The sequence below is a fragment of the Numida meleagris genome, chromosome 18, assembly GCF_002078875.1.
Source record: "Numida meleagris isolate 19003 breed g44 Domestic line chromosome 18, NumMel1.0, whole genome shotgun sequence".
Taxonomy (NCBI): Eukaryota; Metazoa; Chordata; class Aves; order Galliformes; family Numididae; genus Numida; species Numida meleagris.
This window is the reverse complement of record NC_034426.1, coordinates 4276124-4300609: the sequence shown is the minus strand read 5'-3', so window position 1 is coordinate 4300609 and position 24486 is coordinate 4276124. Positions and strand designations below refer to the sequence as shown.

General features: G+C 53.5%; 2 protein-coding genes across 3 annotated transcripts; one reads left to right on the top strand and one right to left on the bottom strand.

The window, feature by feature from the left end:
* HSPB1 (heat shock protein family B (small) member 1) lies at window positions 1153-3276 on the top strand. The gene is made up of 3 exons (XM_021415658.1): window positions 1153-1713; window positions 2763-2826; window positions 2952-3276. The coding sequence occupies exons 1-3, from the start codon at window positions 1353-1355 to the stop codon at window positions 3109-3111; spliced, it is 585 nt and encodes a 194-aa protein (XP_021271333.1). The 5' UTR covers window positions 1153-1352; the 3' UTR covers window positions 3112-3276.
* YWHAG (tyrosine 3-monooxygenase/tryptophan 5-monooxygenase activation protein gamma) lies at window positions 5509-24480 on the bottom strand. Of its 2 annotated transcripts, none has more exons than XM_021415657.1 (2): window positions 24215-24480; window positions 5509-8701 (listed from the first exon to the last, which is right to left on the bottom strand). In XM_021415657.1, exons 1-2 carry the CDS (start codon window positions 24299-24301, stop codon window positions 8045-8047), a joined length of 744 nt encoding a protein of 247 aa, XP_021271332.1. In that variant the 5' UTR covers window positions 24302-24480; the 3' UTR covers window positions 5509-8044. The 2 variants fall into 2 exon arrangements, with proteins under 2 accessions (XP_021271332.1, XP_021271331.1); XM_021415656.1 differs by lacking the exon at window positions 24215-24480 and adding an exon at window positions 21839-22892.

The window sequence follows — 24486 nt, the reverse complement described above, 5'->3', positions numbered from 1 at the left end:
ACCCGTCCCCATCCCCGCCCCATGGCCACAGCTCCCACAGTGACAGAGCCCCGGACAGGACAGCACATCAGGGAAAATTTCCAGTCTTCCTCTTTTACAGTCTCTGTCTCCTGCCGCGGAGGGAGCCAACTGGAACAAAATACTCTGTAGAAATACTTCAGTATTTTCCTCTCTCGCGCGCGCTCTCTTTTTCTGGATTGTGAGTACAGCTGTAGATTCAGTGAGCTGGTTCAATTATAATAAAATATACAGTATATATTGTAAATGATGCTGTGGGGCACGGAGCGGTTTCTTTGCATCCCTCCCTCCCACCCCAGCCCCCGGCAGGATGCAGCCCCACGCCTCCCGCTCTGCAGCTCAGCTGCTTTGATCCCTTTCCGTCCCGTTTCCCAGACAACGCGGGGCTCTCCCCCGCCCCAGCCCCACACAAAGGGTTCTGCAGGTGCTGCTGGTTGGGGGGGGGGACACCTCGAGCCTCCTCTGCTGCAGGATCCCTCTCCCATCCTTCCTGTATCCCCGTCTGCGCCAAGTGCCCCACGGGGAGGGCTCTCACATCCCTGCGCTGAGCACATCAGGGCTCAGCTACAGCCATCTCCTGGCTGTGCTGGGTCTTAAAAGCAAAGCCTGCACGCTGCTGGAGCTGGGGAGGGACGGACAGACAGCCCAAGGCCAGAGCTCTGCCCCTAAAGGTCCCAGCATCCCTATCAACCGACACCAGCCTCATCAGTCCCCACTGGCCCCATCAGCCACCAACAGCACCATCACTGGTCTCCAGTAAGCCCCACCAGCCCATATCCATCCCCACAATTTCCCACTGACCCCCCCTTCAAGCCCTACAGCCCCCATCGGTCCTCTTGACCTCCATCAGCCCCACTGGGCCCCCCTGACTCCTACCAAGCCCTATAGCCCCCACTGGCCCCTCCGTCCTCCACCAGCCCTACAGACCCCACTCCCACGGCCTAGAACCCCTCACCCCGACCCATCTGGTCCCTGGGGTGCCACATTTCTGGTGTGCTCCAGAAGCTTCTGGCCTGGCGGTGATGCAGCGGGCGTGGGGCCGAGCCCAGGCTCCTGCTCTGACTCATCCCCCCAGCACCGCGCATCCCAAGGGCTGTTGACGGGAAGGGGAGGGCAAGCTGGGAGCCATCCAGCTCCCATCCATCAGCGCCAAGGAACTGCGCAGGGCGGGCAGCCGGGGGCTGCGGCTGCGCGGGGCTGGAGAAAGCTTCTGGTCCCTTCCCGGGCCCCGCTGCAATTTCCATTAATAGCCAGCTGCGCCTCCCAGCTAAAAATAACCGTCGGGACGGGTTCATAAGGCCCTACAGCCGCTGCACACCACCGCCCCGCGCACCATGGCCGAGCGCCGCGTGCCCTTCACCTTCCTCAGCAGCCCCAGCTGGGAGCCCTTCCGCGACTGGTACCATGGCAGCCGCCTCTTCGACCAATCCTTCGGGATGCCGCACATCCCCGAGGACTGGTACAAGTGGCCCAGCGGCAGCGCCTGGCCCGGATACTTCCGTCTGCTGCCCAGTGAGAGCGCCTTGCTGCCGGCCCCCGGGTCGCCCTACAGCCGGGCGCTGAGCCGGCAGCTGAGCAGCGGCATCTCCGAGATCCGGCAGAGCGCCGACAGCTGGAAGGTCACCCTGGATGTCAACCACTTTGCCCCCGAGGAGCTGGTGGTGAAGACCAAGGATAACATCGTGGAGATCACCGGTGGGTCCACGGGGTGGGAGTGGGGTGGGGTGTTGGGTGTACGTGGAGGATATGGGGGACATGGGGTGGCTGGGTGGATGTCTTCACGGTTGGGGAATGCGGAGAGAATGGAGCAAGATGGGAGAGGGAAAAGGGGTGGGGAAAGAAGGAGAAAGGGAAAGGTGGATGGGAAAAGGGAAAAGAGAAAGGAAAAAATGAAAAGGGAGAAGGGAGAAGGAAGAAGGGAGAAGGGAGAAGGGAGAAGGGAAAAGGGAAAGGGGAAAAAGGAAAAGGAAAAAGTAAAAGGGAAATGGGGAAAAGGGAAAAAGAAAAGGGAAATAAGGAAAAGGGAAAAGGAAAATAGGGAAATGGAGAGGGGAAGGGAAAGGGAAAGGCAGGAGAAAAGGGAGAGGGAAAGGGAAAAGGAAATAGGGAGGAAAAGGCAAAGGGAAAGGAAAGGGAAAGGGAAAGAGGGAGGAGAAGGGAGGAAAAAGGAAAAAGGGAAAAAGGAAAGGTAAATGGAAAAAGAAAAGAAAGAGAAAAGAGGGAAAAAAAGGAAAATGAGAAACAAACAGAGAGGGAACAGGGTTACAAGCACATTCCAGGGATGACTCACGGTGTACACACTGTGCTGGGTGCACAGTTCCCAGCCCTGCATTGCAATTGTGTGCAGCCCGTGGTAGGGATGTGGTGTGTGTCCCATAGGGACAGGGGTGTCAGTGCCATGGGGCAGAGCCAGGCCCCATAGCATCCCGAGCATCCCTGCATGCCAGGGGGGCTCAGTGAGGGACACTGTGATGAAATACAGACCCCACAGCATGGGGCCAGCCCGGAACAATGAGAATCTGAAACAAAGGCACTGGAGATGGGTTGGGTCCTTCGCCACCATCAGTTTCCTGCCCTTAAATTTGGGGGGAGCTCCTGTAGGGACCCTGGTGCCTCCCATCACTCAGGGCTACATGTAGGGCAAGCAGGACTGTCCCCATCCCAGAGCTGATGGGGTGGGGAAAGGCAAACCCCAGCTGTGGAGACCCAATGGGCACCAACCTTTTGGGGTTTACTCCTTCCAGGCAAGCACGAGGAGAAACAGGATGAGCACGGCTTCATCTCCAGGTGCTTCACCCGCAAATACACGTAAGTACCGGGGTGGGGAGAGTGGGGGCGTACAACCTGCCCATCCCCATGTTGGGGTTATCATTGGCCCCAATGGGGACATCCAAAAATTTGGGGTTTTTCCGACCTCTCCCCTCTCCCCGCAGCCTCCCCCCTGGCGTGGAAGCCACGGCCGTGCGGTCCTCGCTGTCCCCCGATGGGATGCTGACGGTGGAGGCCCCGCTGCCCAAGCCGGCCATCCAGTCGTCCGAGATCACCATCCCCGTCACCGTCGAGGCCAAGAAGGAAGAACCAGCCAAGAAGTAGGAGGAGGCCCCGCCGCTGCCCCCGCCACGCACCCCGCACGCCTGCCCCCCAGCTCCCAGCCCCCTTTGTATTTTTTATTTGGTACTCACCCGTCACCCAGTGCCTTGAATAAATGTGGAGGAAAAGAGAAAATTGATGGGAATAAAAGTGGTTGGAAGAAAGCTGCCCCGTGTCTGCTGGCCACATCCTATAGCCTACATGCCAGGTCTCATATCCCATACCCCGTGTCTGGACATCCCAAGTCGTCAAAGTCATAGAATCACAGAATTATGGGATATCCCAAGTTGGAAGGGACCCATAAGGATCACTGAGTCCAACTGCTGGTTCCATGCAGGGCCGGGTCCCTGCTCCCCACACCCTGGCTTTCAGCACGGTGGGTCTCTGACATCTCAAGGTCAATGTCCTGGTCTTCCATGTCCAGGGGATCTGATATCTTGGGTATCCAAAGTCCTGGGTCTCAGTATTGCACATGTGCTACAGCTGAGGTCACAGCGCCCTGGATCTCCAACAACACTTGTGACCAGTATCCAGGGTCTCCAGAACTCCATGTCTCCCACCTCCCAGATCTCTGCATCCTATTTCTCCTCCATCCCAGGTCCCTAAACCCTCAGATCTCAACACTTTGGGTCTCAGCACCTCAGCATTCCTATTCTCCAAAGCTCTGAGTGTCACCACCCCAGGTCTCAACATCCCGCGTATCCAACATGCTGCACCTCCTCATCCCAATGCCAACACCCTGGGTCTCTACATCCCATAAAACAGGCACCCCCTGCAGCTCGCAGGGAAGCTCGGGCAGAGGCTCAGGAGGTCAGAACAGGACCCCCACCCCAGCAGCATGCCCCCATTCCTGACCCCTTCTGGGATGTGCAGCCCCCACCCCATTTTGCCCCCTCCTTTCACCCCATTGGGATGAGTTGGGCGGATGGGGCTTTGCACTCCTCCAGCCCCAGCTCAGGGGCTGGGCACAGTGTCACAATCCCCATGTCCCTGCTGTGCCCACACCTCCACGCAAGGGTCGGGGCTGGCCCTACATGGCCAGGATGCCGGCAGCCGTGTTCCTGCTCCTACAAATCCCCCTAATCCCCCCTGAGTCATCCCGGAGGCAGGCAGTGACCGGGGAGGAATCCTACAGCCGCGGGGCCCCCCTGTCAGCCCAGCCCCCCCAGAACACTGGGACCCCCCAAGGGTATGCGTGTGACATTATGGGATGGGTGGCCACGGCAACCGGAGCGATGGAGATAGTTGCCATAGCGAGAACAGCAGCAGTCCTAGGGATCAGCAATGGGCATCTCGGCTTTCTGCATGGGTGGGGAATAAATACATGTCACCCGATGGGGCAGGGCAGCACCGCACCTGGAGGTGGCAGCGTGTGCTGTCCCAGCCCCGGGCACCTCTGTCACCACGCCAGGGCCGTGCCATGCCCCAGGGCTGGGCGCAGGTGGGGAGGCAGCGGCACAGCCCCGGCAGCGCGCGAGTCAACACCCGCCCTGGGTGTATGGTTTCCAAGGGAGGGGATTATTTTTACAGAGTGAGTCAGCGCACACCGTGCTGAGTGGAAAAAGCTGCAGGGAGGCAGGGACAGACAGAGCGTGGCCATGCACCAGGCACTGAGAGCACGGGGACTGCCCCCATGGGTTCCCGAGCCCTGAGCATGTGTTGGCCAAACCCTGGGCCAGGGGAAAGGACACTACGAGTTCCCCAAGGCCAAGGTTGGGTAGGAAGGGGACACCAACGGTTGGGAAGGGGACACCAGTCGTTGGGAAAGGGATGCCGACATAGGTTGGGAAGAAGTGGATGCCAACAGTTGGGAATGGACACCAGGAAGTCCCCAAGGCCGAGGCTGGAAAGGGGATGCCAAGGTTGGGGACAGCAGGAGGACCCCAAAGTCAAGGTTGGGAAGGGAATACTAACAGTCGGGGACACCAACAGTTGGGAAGGGGATACCAACGTGGGTTGGGAAGGAAGGAGAGACCAACTGTTGGGGATGTCACCATGGGTTGGGAAGAAGTGGATGCCAACGGTTGGGAAGGGACACTAGGAAGCCCCCAAGGCCAAGGTTGGGAAGGGGACACTAACAGCTGGGGATGCCAACAGTTGGGAAGGGGATGCCAGTGTCGGCTGGGAAGGAAGAGGACATCAACTGTTGGGAAGGGGACACCAGCATGGGTTGGGAAGAAGTGGATGCCAACAGTTGGGAAGGAAGGGGACATCAAACACTGGGAAAGGGACGTGAACATGGATTGGGAAGAAGTGGATGCCAACTTCTTCCCAAGGTAGGGTAGGGAAGGGACACCAGCTGCTGGGAAGGGGATGGCAATGCTGGTTGGGAAGGAAGGGGACGCCAAGCCACCCCCCAGCCCCCGGGAACTCGACGGACGCAACAGAATAAAGCAGCACTGACATCAGATCTGTAAGTTTATTTTGCTCAATGTACGACGGCTACATAATGACTCACATTCATGATATTCCATCACTGAGGAAAACTGCTAAGAATGGTCCGTGTGTGAAATAATTCCTTACAGAAACACGGAGTTGGAAAAATAATCACTGATTAGACCTTAAAAATAGTTCACTGCATAACATGACAAAAAGCACAAACAAAGGCTCATTCAAAGAACACAGTCATTGTTCTCCTACACTGTAATAGTTATAATTTCACCATGACGAACACCAGACATTAAGATTAAGCTAACACTGGTGTTTTCTTTTGCTTTTTTTTCCTTTTTAAAAACAAAATCATATATAATTGCATGTCACTATAGCAACATCCATAACAGATCAGTTTGTTACGATCACTATTTGGTAGAGCAAACTTTACCCCCAAAAGAAAAATAAATTAAAAAACTTTAAAAAATTTTTGAAGACTATTTTGTCATAGGAATACATAACATCTACAGTATAAGTTAATAAATTTCAAGCTACTGTATAGAAATACGACACTAGCATGCACAATATTGTATCAATAGAGTAATGGAGCAGTAATCATTTCACTGGAGAGACAGTATCATAGGCAAGTGCATTTCTTAAAAAAATGAAAGAAACCATTCAAGCTGCTTGAAAAAATCAATCCCTGACCCCACGCCCCTCGGAGCCCTCTTGTGCGATCTGTCCTGCGCAAGTTTCCTAAAGCAGCCAGAGCGAAAGCCGGAAAGAAGAAGAAAGAAAGAAAAAAGGAAAAAAGAAAAAAGAAAAGAAAAACAAACAGGTTTTGTAATTCCAGTAAATCACTTCCAAATTATACAGCCGGGACAACACTGCTCACTGGACACCAAGGGGAAAACCGAGGGGAGGGAAGAAGCCTACACAGATCCTCCAGTCCATGGCTTGCCGCGGGCCGTCAGCCCGGGCACGGCTCTACGAAGGCACCCCGAGCAGCAGCCGTGGGGCCGGGCATGGCTCCCCAAGGGATGGGGAAGGCCCGCGTGGGGTAAAGGTTCTCCCGAGCGCGCAGCTTCGGGCCAGAAGCTCCGTGGGGCAGCAGCGAACTTCCAGCAGTTAGGGAACAAAAGTCACTCGAAATGGGGTAAATCTCACCTGCGAAGCAACTCAGATGGCCCCCTCCCACCCCCCCCCTGTCGGATAAGGGATTTGGAAAAGATTTTGTTAAGAAGAGAACTAAGTTCCTGGGCTCCCGATGCTCGATAGAAATGTCTATGATTGTAGCTCTTCCCTTGAGGATTTCTCTACCAAATTAGTTTCTAAGCTCCTGAAGTTCACTCATTACACCACAAGCTTCCCCAGGAGAAAGAAATCGCACCTGGCTTCCCTGGTGACAAACAAGGGAGCCCGGGTGCCGGAGATCTGCTGACAAACCTCATGGTACAGTGGGAGAAAGTCAGGCAGAGTGAAATGGCAGTGCAATCCCTGAGGAAGCAGCTGTGGCACCTTAAATCAGGATGGTCTTTGAAATACCAAACACAGTACATGACATACAGACCTGAATTCTCTTTTTTTTATTATTATTATTATTATTTTTATTTTTATTTTTTTTTTCAGTGGCATTTTAAGTTTAAACACTTCCCCCTTTTCCTAATTAAGTTCTTAAACCTTTTGCTGTGGACTAAAATAGTTTAAACAGCCGCTAGCCAAGCACCTGTTAAGCTGTTGACCGAAAACTAGAGCAGCTTTGATGTTCCTGGGGCAGGCGGTCTTCTTGCCTTGGGCGACACAGAATTGCTAAAGCCAGTCCACAGGCGAGGACTGATCAGGAAGGCAAGCCGAAAGAACTAGCAAAAGAAAACAGACAATCAAAGGCTTGATGTCATATGGCTGTAATGTAGAAATACTGTAAACTGCAATTTAGTGTTAATACTGTAAGCTAGCCTAATATCTTCACAAAAAGATTAAATGGCCTGAATCCCGGGGCTTGACAAGCCCCAAACTCTTTAGTCTTTTTTTTTTTTTTTTTTCTCTCTCTCTAAATTATTATTATTATTCCTTTTCAATGTGGGGATTTGAAGCTGCGCCCTGACAGGCAGAGCGCTGCGGGGAGACGCCCCGCGGCGTGGTACGGACACACGGCACTTGAACTGAAGAAACAAACGCACAAAGCCTTACTGGAACCACAGAACTTCCTTTTGTGTTGCTTTTCTTAAAAACGAGGGCCATTCCGTTCCGAGTTAATTCATCTTAAAACCCTTTTATTTCTAGCAATAAAGTTAAATTAAAGACAGCTCCACTTGTATTAATAATCTACAGAACAGTCCATATGCCAGTGAGGCTGCTATTCCATACCAGCACAGCCAGCCTGACTTCCACTAGTGGTGTTTTGGCAAAAATGTCAAAGAGGCAATCAAAGACAGGTTGTGGGGGCCTCCCTGGGAAGGTGTCCCCTCCCGTTCCCTCCCCCACCCCTGACCCCCCCACTTGTGGGAAAAAAATAAAGACTGCAGTAGTTAGCATCAGCGTGCGGCTGCCAGTCCATCTGGGGGGTCTAATTGTTGCCTTCTCCGCCGTCGTCGTCTTGCTGATCGCTTGTCCAGAGCGTTAGGTTGTCGCGGAGGAGCTGCATGATGAGCGTTGAGTCCTTGTAGGAGTCCTCGTTGAGGGTGTCCAGCTCGGCGATGGCGTCGTCGAACGCCGTCTTGGCCAGGTGGCAGGCCTGCTCCGGCGCGTTCTGGATCTCGTAGTAGAAAACGGAGTAGTTAAGCGCCAGGCCGAGCCGGATGGGGTGGGTCGGCTGCATGTGCTCCTTGCTGATCTCGTGGGCCTCGCTGTAGGCCTTCTCCGAAGACTCCACCACGGTCGCCCTCTTCTCGCCGGTGGCCACCTCGGCCAGGTAGCGGTAATAGTCCCCTTTCATCTTCAGGTAGAAGACTTTGCTCTCGTACTGCGTCTCGCTGCAGTTCTTGATCAGGTAGTTGTCCAGCAGGCTCAGCACGTCCTGGCACACGGCTTCCAACTCCTTCTCGATTTTCTCACGGTAGGCCCGTACCATTTCGATCTTCTTCTCATTTCCATCGGCAGAGGTCTTCTGCTCAATGCTGCTGATGACTCGCCAGGACGAGCGCCGTGCCCCCACAACATTCTTGTAGGCGACGGACAGGAGGTTCCTCTCTTCATTGGACAGAGGCTCGTTCAGTTCTGTCACCTGCACCAAGAGAGGAAGAGAGAAAAGAGACTCGGGTTAACCATGGAGCTGCTCATTGTTCCCATTGCGACTCTGCGCTGGAGTGCTCCCGTGTAGGAGCAGGAGAATGGAGCCAGCCCACCAAACCCCAGGCCGTCAGCAGGCACCCGAACTCATCCCAGAGGGAGGCCATGCTGTGGGGCCCAGCCCCCAGCCAGCTCACAGAATCAAAGAACCATAAAGGTTGGAAAAGACCTCTATGACCATCTAGTCCCATGGGAGCCAGGGGTTGATGGCTGGACTTGATGATCTTAGAGGCCGGGCTTTGTTCAAGGTATTCTCCAGCTTCAACAAATCAGCATTTTCCAGAATGTGAGAAATCCACTCGGAAAAAGCATTTCACCTGAGGGAAGACGCCGATGAGAGGGAGCACTGAGATGGGTGGTGATGTTCTAGGGTTACAAGCTAATTGAATGGATTAACAAGACAGAAAATTCAGCTACGGCGTGTTCAGCTTTTCCATTTCCCATGAGCATTATACATTCTTTTGAGACGCCAAAAGAATACGTTAGATGTTAAAATTATAGCTGCCTAAGGCATCTATGGAGATAAGGATTTGAAAGCTCACGGGGTAAGAGCACGTTCTTCCCACATGGGATTTTCTTCATTGACAATAAGAGCCTTAATGCACCGTATCACTTCCCCCTGCCTCACACAACACAGCACACAGAGCAACTGAGGAGATGATGGAGAACAGAACCATAGAATCAAAACTCATAGAGCCACTCCGGTTGGAAAAAACCTCTCAGATCCCCAAGTCCAACCCCAAGCCACCCCACCATGCCCACTGACCACGTCCCCCAGTGCCACATTTCATGGTTCGGGTACACCTCCGGGGACAGGGACTCCACCAATGCCAACGTATCACCACTCTTTCAGAGAAGAAACTGTTCCCAAAATGCAGCTCTTTTGCCTGCTGAAGGAGTCCTGCCACACTGGACGGAGGCCAACAGAGCAGAACCCGCGAGATCCCGTGGGACCCTTCCAAGCCAGGCAGTCACTTCTGTGAGGATGAGGTCATGGTTTGCACATGAAAGGATTCTGCAAATATTGAGTCATTCACAGCAGAGCTGACGAGCAAGGTTTGCTCTAGGCCTAATAACCGTGGTTATGACGGCAACCAGGAAGCAGAGGGATCCGGCTGGGAGGGGAGCGTGGCTCAGCCCAGAATCTCCTTTGGGAGGCTTGGAACAACACACGCTCACTTACACCATCACTGGGTGATCAGAGAAATGGGCACTGTGTTAGAGAGGGCACAGCCCCCATGACTGTAAAGATAATGCAATTGAAAGCCCTCTTTCAAAGCTCCTCAAGCACAATGATAGTGTCTCCCTCCCTACACCTTGCAGGTTGTCCATTCTTGGAAATGGGGACAAGATCCTGATCTAGGCAGCCCTGCTCTGGTAAGGGAGATGGGACTGGAGACATCCAGAAGTCCCAACCCAACATGTTCTCTTATCTCCCAGCCAGAAATCCAGAAGGTCCAACGCTGACAGCTACGCAAGAGACTTGGCAGTTCCATAGAATCATTAAGGTTGGAAAAGTCCTCTAAAATAATCTAGTCCAACCCCAACCCACCCTCACTATGCCCACTAACCACGTCTCCACAGTTCTTGAACACCCCCAGGACCCCCACTAGGGTTTCTATCTTGATCCTACTTCCAGGGCTGCCTTTCAGCAAGATGACCCCTGTCCAGCTACACCGGTTTTAAGCAAGGCCCGAGCAGGTGAATCTTAAATATACCAACAGCCACATCTGCAGATATTCATCACTGCAGAAAGTATACTGTAGAATTAGATTTACGTCCTCCCACCAGGAGCCTTGCAGAAGGACAAATTTGTTAAAGCTACAGGGAGTTTCGTAGGATTATCTTTGCCATAAACATTTTAAATTTGAAGCTATTAAGGATTACCGAAGAAAGTCGCCTGTCAAAATCCTTTCAAAAAACAGGCTGACAGATGGAATGTACACCTGTGGAGAATGCAAAGATTTCTCCAGGGAGCTGGTGGGGAAGTTATCACAGCAGAAAGGGGACCTTGTTAAGCACGTAACTCCTTTCTGGGAATTAAGCACGTAACTGGGAGCAGCACCAGGCTCCCTGTAAGACGCAGCACTGCAGCGATGCACTGGAAAGATACCTTTGGTGTTTTACTCCCCTGGCTGGCAGCACACAAAGCAGCCTTGCACTGCAAGTCCCAGTAAGCTCCAAGCTTCGTTTTGCCCTTTGTGTCCCTGTGCATCAATGGGGTTGAGCTCCCTACAGCAACGTAGCTAGTGCAGCAGTCCCCTCTGGACAAAGCCTTCTGGGAGTTTAGGGTTTCTGCTGCTTGAGTCTGGAGATTTATAGCTCTGCAAAGCCCTCTGCTTAGCAGCGAAGCTCTCAGCAGGCAGCACGAGCCCAGAGAAGGTTCTCCCAGTTTCTCTGCTGCAGCTGTGAGCTGTGACTCAGCGCTACGCTCAAGCCCTGGCAGGCTCCCTGCACGCTCAAGTATCGCATTGCAGCCAGGGGAAGGCTCATGTTTATATGGAAGAGCCAATACACAAACCTTCACCTGCTCCTGAAGCCAAGGTCTGAGCTCTCTGAGAGCCTACAGCTGTCCCACAGAGCCTTCCTTCCAGAAGCATCCTATTAGCGGGTTTCTTTCGGACCCACGGGGAACGTTTGCTCATGGGCTTATGCCAGGGCTCCATTCTGCACGTCACTCCTGGCATCAGTAGGTCTGGAGCGATCAATTCTGAGCACATGCAGACCCTTCAGCCACAGCGGTGCAGCAGAGATGCTCATGGGGTTTAACTTATCCTTACACTTATCCTTACACACATGGATTTTCACTGACATTTGATGACTACATGCCCACCTTTATGGTTGCTATCTAGTTTTCATGTCTTATCTTAAAGCACGCAGCAGAGCAAGCTGAACAGACCCAGGCGTTCTTCCCTGGGGAGTACCATCAACATCCAACAGCTTAATCCACTTCATAATCCCCAGCACTCGCTCTTCTGATTGCCCAGAAGAGATCTCGAGTCCCTGAAGACTCCAGGCATCTCCAAAGTCAAGAGATGGCCATGAGAATCCTCAGCTGGCCACAACACACCACACCTTCCACAGAACGAACCATCACCGACTGCTGCGATCCTGCATAGGGCTCATTTGCAATCAGACACTGCACGTAATTAACAGCTGCTCCTCCCTTCACAGCCCCTCCAACCCACTGCTGGAGAAGCCTGCCCCGAGCCCAGCTGCTAACCCCTTTCAGGCTGAGCAAGGCTGCTTCTGTTCTACCTACGGCTTCCACACCATGTAATTAGGCACATTACCTTTCAGCAGAAACCCCAGCACTTGCCTTGTCTTCCCTCACGTATGGCCTATTAGTCACACTGAGGTCTGGCCTGAAGGTCCCCTTTTTCATTCCATTTTTTAAAAGGCAAACGAGCTTCTAAACCCACATTCTGGCCAGAAGTCCCACCACTGGAATTCTCACTGCCTCACCTCTCCCCACATCTGGTTTCTGATGAAATGACTTCCCTCGAGCCATTGCCCGGCGGCTCGATGAGGGCCACGGCTGAATGTCACAGCTCTGCAAAGAACAGCTTCTCCTTGAATGCCCAAGAGCTGTCCCAGTGTGCTGTTGGAAAGATGCCTTTCTCAAGCTCTGTCCTACTTCGACACGTGGTAGGCGTGTGTTAAACCAGATCTAAATCAAGAATCTTACCAGACTTCACAGGTTCGGGTCCTCACCCGTATTCCAGCCTCCTCCCTGACGTTATACTTCTAAAATGGAAGCTGTGCCATAAGGGCTTCTCTCTCCTTCTGACCTCCTCCACTGTCCCCAGAGCTCATTTTCTGAGTGCGTTTTGGGGAACTCTAGGCCACAGATCAGCCCCTTCCCCTACCCTAGACAAAACCAGAGAAGCACACCCAGGCTGCGGGCAGAAGCTAGTTCCCCTCTGCTGTCTCGTTCGACTCTTTCAGTATGAATAATGGCATTCTGGTTCCCATTTTGAAGCTCGCAGGGCTTGCTTCCATCACAAGATGAGGAAAAAGCCGAAGGCAGATGGAGACACGATGGACAGTTCTGCCATTAAGCTCCAAACTGCCCAGGGTGCACCAAGGGGCAGCGTCTGGAAAGTCAGACTGCTTATTACTCATAGCATAACTGGATCTCAGAGGCTACTGAGGCACTCCAGACACTGATTAGGATCTCTGCATGCTCCTCCAGTTAACAGGAGCTTTCATCAGGCCCTGCAGCCCTTATTATTTAAGGCGACTTTGAACCACCTGAGACAAAGTCTGCAAATTGAGAGGCATATGAAAACCAAGAGCTCATTTATTTATCGGCCTCCGCAGCTCAACAACTACTTAAGCCAAGTGAATTTCATCACAGAACACACGAGTCTGACTGTGCTTAGAGCCTGCAGATCTACTTCTACTTGCTCTGATGGATTTAAGTGAGACAAAAGGCAAGTTTCAGTTACGTGGGTCACTCCTACCTCAAGTTTCTGCATGCAAAAGGTCATAAAGGAACTGTGGTGAGAAAGTCAGTGACAGAACTCTGAGCTGTCCCCATTCTGCATGTAACAGCGCTTCGTTGCAGTTCCTTATCTGCAGAGCTGCAGTCCCAGTGTCTGGTTTAACGGCTCGGTTTCTCCCCACTGCAGAACACCTGGGTGCCAAAGATTTGCCTCTCCAGTTCTTCTGCAGCTTTCCAGATAGGCCAGGCACAAGGGAGCACATCCCTCTGCTCTCCATACATGGCTTCCAGGTACGGCATTGGGCCTTGCACCCTGCCATGACCACAGGCTTGAGGACAATCCAGCCACATGACAGAACCATGTGAGCTGGAAGGGACCCTTAAAGGTCATCTAGTCCAACTCCCCTGCAATGAACGGGGACATAGAATCATTAAGGCTGGAAAAGACCACTAAGATCATCCAGTCCAACCATCAACATCATGCCCACCAGACCGTCATCATTAGACAACTACAGCTAGATCGTGGTGCTCAGAGCCCCATCCAGCCTGACCCTGAACAATGACTTCTGGTAACTTGCCTTTTTTCTGCTGTCTAGATGTTCCATCTTCCATTCAACACTTCTCAAGTCATTCTTGATTGGTAGTATGAATTTCCTCTCTTTCTCTCTCTCCAACACAATCATAGCTGGAGGGAGTAACCCAAGCTTCCAGCATGGACAAGGAGAATGCATTTCAAGCGCACTCAAGCTACACATCGCTTCTGATTCAGCACAGGGAGCTGCGCCCATGGCTAGTACTTGCTTTGAGTCATTAAGGAATGAGAGCTCAAGTTCTACTTGCGTTCCCCACCCTGGTTCCTGCTGGCCTTACTGAAGGGCAGGCTATAGAACCAGGTGAGATCGGGTCACAGGACAGCTCGTTTCACTGCCTGGCTGCCACTAGCTGCCTCGCACCTATTAAAAACTCTTGGGAACAACCATCCATCTCTGTTATCTAACGTCTTCCTACTAGCAGATGGAGAAAGCAGCAAGTCAAGCCACATCAGCTGAGCATTCAGAAGTGCTGCCACTCAGGGCGCATCACGCTGTCTCTGACAGATGGGATACCAGCACCTTTGCCTGCTAACTACAAAAGGAACAGAAGGACGTTAAGTTATCCCTTCCCCAAGACATGGCAGGCTGGCAACAACAGCTGCCTGTTTTTGCATTTCTGCAAGCACCTCCGCAGCAGCCCAGGATCACCACCCTGCTCTGCTGCTCAGCCCGGAGCTCTCCTGCCTCCCATTACCCTGGCTGCTCAGAACATACCTTCTGCATGAGCTCTCTGCAAAAGACCAATGCAGCAGCGTGACACTGCCATGGGAGCTAAGATACGGTCCTGCAGCAGGCCAAAAGTTTTAATAGTTCACCTTTTTAAAGGTGAATGCCAATTCAGTGTTTCTAGAGGCTTTTCTGGGCTGTCCAAAGGAGCTTCTCCAGGTGTCAACTGAACAGCTCTGGAAGAATAACTGCAGCCTTCTCCCCAGCACCATTTTTGTACGTGTTTAAAGACTAGGAATTTTTTTTCCATTCAGGTATCATTCTTCTTCAGAGAAGCCCATCTACTCATGGGACTTTCAATTGAAGAAACCATCCACAGGACTCACACCCAGAACAGTAAGACACTAGAAGACGTACTTTTTCCTCTTGGATGATGGCAGGACAATAAAATCAAGCAAATGCTGGAGGTACTTCAGTGTACAAGTGGGAACAAGCGAGATAAACAAACCGAGCTCCATGGCAGGGAGGGTGTGTGACGCTGCTGGGAGCATTAGCTGCTTAAAGACTTACCTCACAGCTCCTAGGAGCACTAATCGGGTTCAGCCCCAGCCCCACCGCTGGGAAGCAAGCGACCTACCACCACATCACTGCATCCCACCTGGAGCTTCAGGTGCCAGGCCAACACAAGATGTCTGTCCCTGATACGGGCTCCGAAAGGGACAGTGTTGTGCTGTACCCACACGCTACTCGGGTATACTGAGAGGACAGCCAGTGTGCTATGGGCAAGTGTCTCCTTCCTGCTCACATGGCCTCCTCCTGCAGAGCCAACTGCTGCAGCTGGCAGGCTGCTGCTCCAGCACGATGAAACGGGAGAAGGTGACACCACGCAGAGGGCTCCCTGCAGCCAGCGCATACGGTTTCTAACTGCTTCATTTCATTTCTCCCAAACGCTATGGGGAAGTCTGCTCATTGCACATCAAGGCGGGGGGGGAAAAAAAAAAAACGAAAACAAACAACATTTTTTTTTGTTCTGCGTCTTTTGATCTGCAACGTGTTTTACCAGATTAAGCAAGAGACTTCGCAGAACGCCCAGGTGGACTCCGGCACGCCAGCTCCACCACAGGTTTCATTTCCGCATCAGCGAGTAAGGTGATTATCCCTCCAGATATACTTTGCCCTCCCCTGCTTCAGGGATTTCAGCCTTGGTCTTACACACCTCTAGCAAAGATAATGCTATTTCTTGAATGAACTCGAAGAAAGGCAATGCAAGCTTTTGCCCTGGCAGCTTTCTGGAGCGCAGTTTTGAATAGTTCCCTTCACGAGGTGGGTCACTTCACTTATCCTGATCTGGCCGTTGATTTCACCACCACCAGCGGGCTCCAGCCTCCTCCTCCAGCCCTCTTTGGAAGCCCGAGGGGCTGTGAGCTCAGCTCATGGCAGGTGGCACTGCCAAGCACAAGAAACCAAACTCCCAACTTCAAGGAAATGAGGAATTCATCCCACGTAAGGAAGCGCGACAGCATCAACAGACAAAGACCCGATGAGTTCCCCAGCTGGGTGTAAATCAAAGCCTGTTAATCCTCCCCAAGTCCTCATTCACTGCCGCATACTAAGCATTAGCCCTTTACAAGTGCAGATCTCCTGAAGCAGTGTCCAAGCATAGCTGTTAGCACACCGCACAGCAACAGCTTCTCCAGCTACTATTAATAAACCCAGTGCTGCAGAGAAGCACAACTGTCCAAACAAGACATCTATCAGAAATCTAGTTCACTCTTTGGCTGAGATTTCTCACCGGCATTTCCCTACAGCCGTGCTGAATCCACCTTAAAGAGGAATCAGCAGCACCCTGACACGCCAAGAAGCTTTGCCCGAGACGTAAGCAAAGACACGTCCCAAGCAAGCCAACTCATCCAGCAAGATCAGAAGGAATTTGCAAACAATTAAGGAATGCTTTGTACTTTGAGTCCTTGCAGACTTGCGTATGTCCAAGCGCAGCCGCCTCCAACGCCCATAGGCTGGCTCCATGCAACATCTCCTTTAGCAAAGAAAAACATTAAGTCCTCTAATCCCTAATCCGCGGATCACTTTAAGGGAATCTCATGCCATCAGGGATATGTTCTCTGGTTACCCTCCTACTGTCGTTAACTAATGCACTGCCCCGGTCATCAGATCGCCAGTCACAGGCCAAAATTCAGGTTGTTTAATACCTAACCAAGCACGTGCTGGGTCATTCTTGGGATGTGACTAAATCTATTCTAGCACAGAAGATAAAAACCCTAGTACCTCCTCTCCCTACTGACTTCTTTTGTCTTCCTTCATGCTCTGCAGCTGCCGCAGATCACTGGCTCCGTGCACGTTGTGCAGCCGCACCGTCACTGCTGCATTTCCAGCTGCCTGACCCCAGCACAAGGCTGGCTGCAGCGGGCACGGTGGGGCTGGATGGGCACACAGTTTAGCCCCGCTGCCTTTGTGCTCCAAGAAGCCACACAAAGCCCCACAACAGTGCTGGGATCCTACGTCTCAATGCTGAGATCCTGCATCTTGACAGTCACGCTCTGCAGGGAGGAGCAGGGCCTCTTCCTTCAAAGAAGAAACACCTTAAGAGCAGAAATGGAAGTCTTTTTGTCAGCGTTTTCTGTAGTTTTCAGACGGGAGGAGGGAGCCTGTTCATTAGCTGAAGCAGACAGGGAGGAACGCACAAGAGAAAGCTGAATTAGCAGCACTGGCTGTGACAGAGACAATTGCCACATTACATAAAGCACACTGCCTGTGGGTTTCCATCCTTCCCCTTTCCTACTTGCTCTGGACTGAGTGCAGGTTACGAAGCCTCCCACGTGCTGCTGAAAGGCTCAGCTCGCTGCACACTGCAGGGACAGGAGGTGATGCGGGTCCCAGGAGGGGCTCTTCCTGGCCACCAGCAGTGCCAGCTCAGACAGCCCAGCTGGCTCAGGCCAGGGCTGGGCTCCCAGAAAGCCACATTGTGTCTGCACGGGAAGGAGAGATCCCACAGCAGCAGGGATGGGGAGCTGCAGAGGCAGCAGCACAGCACCTGGCAGGCAGCAGCAGAGCGTTTTATCTAAGCACTGCCAGCACGAAGGCAGCCCGTGGCCATTTATCTGAACAACAACCTCAAGTCGAGATGAAGGCTGCACAGGCTGAGACACAAACACGGTATCTTCACCAGCACAGCCACCGATTCTCAGCCGCTTCCCCTTCGTCAGAGCGGGTGCTAAGACTGGTTTCCAGCTATCGCCTTCCAGCACAGAGGCCACTGCCTGCAGAAACTAATGAGCTCAAGGCCTACTGTTTTTAATGGATTTTTTTTTTTTTGTGGCAGTGGCTTTCCAGACATCAGATTGCCATTTGTCTGCAGTCACATTAATCTATCAGAAGGAACAGAGGTTTCAGCCAAGGACACGCTAGGTTATTTATCTTCCCAGTACAAGAGAAAAAGAACTAAAGAAGGGCTGGACAGAGAAGGGAAGAGGCTCCAAACCAAGTAGCACAGAAATACGGCTAACAGCATTGCTTCAGAAGAAGCCATCTTGTGCTGCAGAGCACTGAGGTGCAGAGGAGTGCCTGGAAGCATCAAGGTGCATCAGCTGCGCAGAGATAGCTGCAGCCCTGTATCACAGCTTGGCCGTGGTGAAGCAGAAGATGGTGCCTGTATCTCATCAAGACTGACAGTGAAGAAATGCTTGGGAAGGCAAATACTGTTCTGTGCTTTGTCCTGCAGTTATTCCACTGTGTGTTTTTCATTGGCAGCCACCGGTCAGGAGGTGGAGGCGGGCAGAAAAGCATGAGCTCAGACAAAGCCACCTCCCAAGCAGCAGCTGGTTCCTCCAGCATCGGGAAGTGGACACAAAACCTCAGGGTTTTGTTCTTTCCTACAATACGTACCCTTGCCTACAGTCTTGATGCTTTCATTCCTTCACTTGACATAAAGTTGCTTACAATGGAAGCTGAAGGTATCGGCTGTAGAGTCCATGCATCACACTGCCAGCTTTGTTCCTGTCCACCGAGGTCTCTGGACCCAAACCCGCTCTCCTCCCCCCACCACAGCCCCACAGCTGCACCATGAGGCATGCTGCTTCTTTTATCATCCAGACACAGAGCTGCTAGGGGCTCAGTTCCAAACTCTGAGCTGCAGCTGAAGGTACGTATCAATCAAATGGCAAATGCGATGAGCGCATTTCATCTTTGCTGATGACTGCTGGTGTAAAGATTCAAACAGTGCTTCGTCCCACCCCACCTGCAGTCCCCAAAATACAGGTAGGCTGGAATGGACCAAGTACAAGGAACAGCAGTTCTGCAGAGAACTGTCTGACAAAGCTCACACTGAGAGCATTTTGTCCTTGCACTTACAGACTCATAGAACCATTCCGGTTGGAAGTGACTTCTCAGATCCCCACGCCCAACCCCATCCCACCCCACCGTGCCCACTGACCACATCCCTCAGTGCCACATCTTCACGGCTCTGGAACACCTCCAGGGATGGGGACTCCCCCACCTCCCTGGGCAGCTGTGCCACTGCATCACTGCTCTTTCTGACATGAAATATTTCCTAATATTCAACCTGAACCTCCCCAGGCACAACTTACACCCACCCGAGAGCTGAAGCCCAGCCCAGCATTTTGGGGGGAGGCAGGAGAGCAGCTTGCTGGTACAGCTGGAACCCTTGGCTCAGACAACACCCTGTGCACACCAGCACTTTTCTCCATCTCAGATGGAATCATGCTGCTTCCAAGCACATCGGAGCCATCAGGCTGCTCCTGCTCATCTCCCTGGCCTGAGGCTCTGCAAAGCTGCGTGCTAGCAGCTAGACCAACCCGGACACATTAGAACAACTTAATTTTAAGTGATCCAGCACTACACAGTGAAGAAGGGAGAGGGCAGAGGAAAGAAAAGACAGGGATCCTTAAATTAAGGAAAGATCTTCCTGCTACCAAAAACAGAAGGTGAGGGAACATGCTTCTCCCTCGCCATTTTCCCTTACCACAATCCAAACCCTGCAGGCCCATGGGTGGTGCAATCCATTACCTGACAGCAGGAAGCAGAGCAGGCAGGAGCACAGTGCTGCCTGTACAGCCCTCCCTTGTCTTGCAGGCACCACCCAGCCTGCTCATGAGGACTGGTAAGGGGATGCCAAATGACATCATCCAGTTCAGATGAGACAAGCCAAGAATAGAGCGCTTCAGCTCCAGAGTTTCCTGAGTTTTAAATTCAGAACAAGAAGGAAAAACAAGCAAGACAACTCCCATCAACCTTTCTGCACCTCCAGGCCTACCACCACACAACAGCCCTGCTGGCCAAGCCCAAACACCAAAGGGCTCTTGGAGAGCCTTGCCCAATAGCTTTACAGTCCCCACGTACCCAAGGCATCTGCAGAGGGCTCAGCAGCTACACTCTGCATCACAGCCTCCATCATTGACTTCCAAGAGCTATTTTCTGTTCCATCCGCACCTAGCTGTTGTGCTTGGCCAACCCATGGGAGTCTCAAATCTTTGTCAATAAAATTCATCAGTAAAGACCTAAGAGCTTAAAGAGAAACTTTAAAAGCTTGAGCTGCTGAAGACTGGTCAGTGAGCACAGTTAACGTGTGCAATGCCCTGCTCAACTTGTGCAGATAGCACTGTGCCCTGTGCAAAGCCTAGCCCACCACCACAGCCTCCTGAGATGCTATTTAACCAAAGCCAAAGCAGCTCAGAAACCACTGCCAGGTCAGGAGAGCAGCAGGACAGCAGCCTGAGATCATAGCCATCCCTTTGACCCCAGGGCCACGTCCTGTTGCCAGCACACAAGCTCTGCAGCATGGCTGGGATTTCCCTGGAAGCAGCCAGGAAGGGGCATAAAGCCTTGGTTTGGGTTGCTGGTGGTGCTGAAGCAGCCCCAAGAGAACCCTGCTGAGGTGCTTGGGTTCATTCTACTCAGGCTGCCACCACTCCAGGCCCAGAGCACAGAAAGTCAAGGAGCGTGGGCCATCAGACATGCACAGAGTGCAGGAGGAAGAGTAGTGCCTGCCTGGGATGCTTCCCCAGGCCCCCACTGAACCCTTTAATGAGGCCTTCGTGAGTGGCAGCAGCAAAAGCAGCAACTCTTCGTTAGATGCCAGCACACTCTCCGTATTTGGGCTGGAAATGGTTTCCTCAAAGCTTTCCATCACTCTCCAGGAGGAGCTGCAAAGGCAGCTCACACCCCTTGCTCTGCACCTGCCTTCCTGGTTGGGTCACCCAGCACACATCCAAGAGCTGTCTTTCCACCTCACTCTTCTCTTCCTGCTCCCAGGACTGGGAGGATGACAGCTGGCAAGCAGCCACAGCAGAAGCCTGCATAACTTGGGTCCTATGGTTCTCCACCCTTGGTCTCCTCCTCCACCCACAACGGTCACTCACTGCACCAAGGCACGCTGTGCACGTAACGTGCTGCTGCCCAGGCAGCATCTCCAGCACTCACTCCTGCACACCCAGCACTGCAGCTGATGCTTTGCACCCACAGGGCACAGATTGGGTCCCCAGAGCCAAGCAACCACACGCTCCTCTCACAGGGGACCTTCAGGGGGGCTGAAGGATTCTCCGCACGGCCCCATCACTACACTGTATCTGGATGCAATGCGATAATCCTCTCCCCATTCTTTTTAGTGGACTCCTTTCCTGCAGAAGTTACACTGCGTACCTTCTGCGCTCACCTGCGCACTGCCCATGAAGGACACAGCCAACAAGACACCTCCCTGCACCCAGGATGCTTGCACTCGCAGAGTGCCGCCGCTCCTGCCCTGGTTATTGATCCTCTGCCCCAGCATTTGGGCAACAAAACTTCAAGTAGAGCCAAAGCCAAAAAGGTTTTAACCAAGGGCACTATGGGCAGCACGCTGCCAGCCAGCGCTGTGCAGAAGGAAGATGGTGGCATTGCTGGCAGCCCACAGCCCAGCAGCATGCTTGGCAGCCAGGAACAGCCACTGCCCTGGGGACCCGCAGGGACTAGGAGCAGCCCAGGCACGCTACAGGGCTGATCTCATCCCTGCATGCAGGGCACACAAGGGACGTGGTCAAGGTCACACATGGGCAAGGCCAGCGCATGGCCCAGCAACATCCCATTTCTGGCACTTGTGGCTACCGCCCGCAGCTAAAACTTATATGGGAGAAACTACTGTGATCCAGAGCATCGCTACAGAGAGGAGCATTTGGTGATTTAGCAGACAATGAGAGCCCCAGCATACTGCTCTCTGTTTAAGAGCATCACAAACAGCCATTCAGCAACAGCACGGGGCAGCTGGATGCTGCGCAGCCACCCACCAGGTTACCACAAAAACACGACGGCGAGATCAAGCCGCAGAAAAATCAACCTCTTATGCAGATAATGACCACACCTGAAGTGAGGGAAGCAGCTCAGCATTTCTCAGCACCGTGCCCAGGAAGCACGCAGACAGCAAGCTCCTGGTGCAGGAGCAGCACGGCGACGCCTGCGTTCCCCAGGAGGACGTGAGCCAGCCCTGCTCCTGCATTACCTCGGCTGGATGCAGCCTGCATGCTCTCTGCTACCACCTGGGTGCATTGCAGCTCGCACCAGCGCATATGACATCACCGTGCGTTGCTACGGAAATGAGTGCGAGGTCACAAGCCTCCCGCACACCCGGAGCTGGGGGATGGGCAGGATCAGGGATAACCGAGTGTGACATGCCCAGTGCCGTGGGACCGAGACGGAGTTTGGGCAGCACTGTACAGAAATTAGGAACAAAGCTCTCTGTCTTTTGTCTGCTGGGGCGGGAGGCGGCGGCGCTCCCGCTGGGAGTCATTTTCTTAGGGCCGAACAACGCGGAGACTGATAAGCAGCATTAAGCCCGGTTAGTGTTTCACCAGGGCCGGCGAGGACTAGAAGGAAAAATGCAAATATAATCTCTAACAACAACGTCGGGTGAGCCGCCCATCCCTGGTAAGCAGGCTAGGGAAACGCACAGGGCAGAAATACGGCCCCGAGCCCCCGCGTTAAGTCCACGGGCACATCCCTGCCGGCTTTGTGATAATGGCCGCGTGATCCATGCGCGGCGAGCTGTCGTGGCTGCTCACACAGCGGGCTCTGCCTTAAAATGGATAGATGCCGCTATCGGAAAATAGTATAAAATCCATAGCGCAGCAGTGGAATAGCCCGGCTGTTCTAATATGCTATTATCTGGTTTCGATTATCCATATTTCATTTCTTGAAAAGACATCTCCTCCCTCCCCGGCTCTGGGGCTGTGTGAATTTTGTCTGCTTGATAAATGCAAGGTTATTGTCAAAATGGTGCAACACAGCAAACAGAGCTGCATCCAGCAGACTGCGACATTCCTAGATCAGCATTCCCTCCTCATCAGCAAGGGAGGACACCCCAGCTCCTCTTAAAGGTTCAGCTCTGACTAAGGAGACAAACATAAAGAACAGTTTTCCCCTTTAAAGCACCCCCTCCCTCCCTCCACCCAGTCTAGCCTCTCTGCAATATGACAAATGCAGAATCTTCTGGAATGACTTGATCCTGCCTCCCACGATTGCTTTGTTTGCAAGATCAGATCAGAGATATGGTTGTTTTTTTTACTTCTTATATTGTCAAAATGTCAGCATTGAAGGGGAGCGTTTGGTGTCACAAATCAGATCAGCCTGCTATATGCAGAGTCTTTATTTTAAGAGCGTGAAATGAATACAACATGACTCAATTCATAAATCTCGAAACAAGTGCAGCAAAAAAAAATAAATCAGAGCCCTGGCAGCTAAAGGCTCAGCTCCACGGGGTCAGGGGCACAGCAGCCGCACTGGGGAAGGGATGAGCGGCAGCATGGGGGTCGGGGGGGCAGAGGAGTGCAAGCAAAGCCCCACAGACTCACCCCATAGAGCTGGGAGAGGGGGAAGCAGGGGCAGTGCCGCACCCTGTGGGTGGCTCCCACATAGGGACAGGGGCACGGCAAGGGGCTGAGCAGAGGGCACGCCGGGGGGCACTGGAGTGGGGGTTGGGGGAGCACAGATTGGGGCAGGGAATAGAGTTTTGGGGCACAGCACAATGGATGGAGTAAAGGATGGGGTTTGGGGCAGGGGGGGACACAGATAGGGCTGGGGATAGGGTTTTGGGGCACAGATGACACAAATGGGCACAGCACCATAGATGGGGTTAGGGATGGGGAACGTAGGTTGGGCGAGGGATAAGAGAACACAGATAGGGCACAGCACAGAGTGGAGGAGGAAGGGATGGGGAACACAGACTGGGCTCGGGATGGGGTTCAAGGTAGGGGGAGGGGGGTACAGATGGGGCAGAGCCCAGGATGGATGGGAAGGAAATAGGGGACAGAGATACGGCAGAGCACATGATGGATGAGGCAGGGGCTCAGGCTCAGGGCAGAGGGGAACGACACAGATGTGGCAGAGCGCAGAACAGACGGGACAGAGATCGGGGGACACAGAGGGGGCCGGGATAGAGAACACAAGCAGGGCACAGCACGGGGTGGATGGGGCCGGGGCTGAGGGACACGGGTACGGCACGGGACACAACGGAGGGGGCAGAGAACGGAGCTCGGGGCCGGGGCGGCGCGGCGGACACCGCGCACGGGCACAGCGCGGAGCTCGGGCTCAGGGCAACCAGCACCGCCCCGGGGCACCGCGAGCACCGCCGGGCACCGGCAGAGCCCCGCCCGGGCCCGAGCCCTCAGGGACGGCGCGGCCACCGCGGGGAGACCGCTACGGACGGAGCGGGCGGGGGAGGGGAGGGGGAACGGACACTCACGTTCTTCATGGCGGCCGCCATGTCGTCGTAGCGCTCGGCTTGCTCGGCCAGCCGGGCCTTCTGCACCAGCTGCTCGCGGTCCACCATCTTCGCGGGGCCGGGAGGGGAAAGGGCGCGGAGGCTGCGGGCTCCGGGAGGAGGAGGAAAGAGGAGGAGGAAGGAGGAGGAGGCGGCGGCTCCTGGCGCTGCTGCGGCGGTGACGGCGGCGACGGCGGCTGCACCCGGAGCTGTGCGCGCGCCGCGGGCCACCACAACCCCCCTGCGGCCCCGCC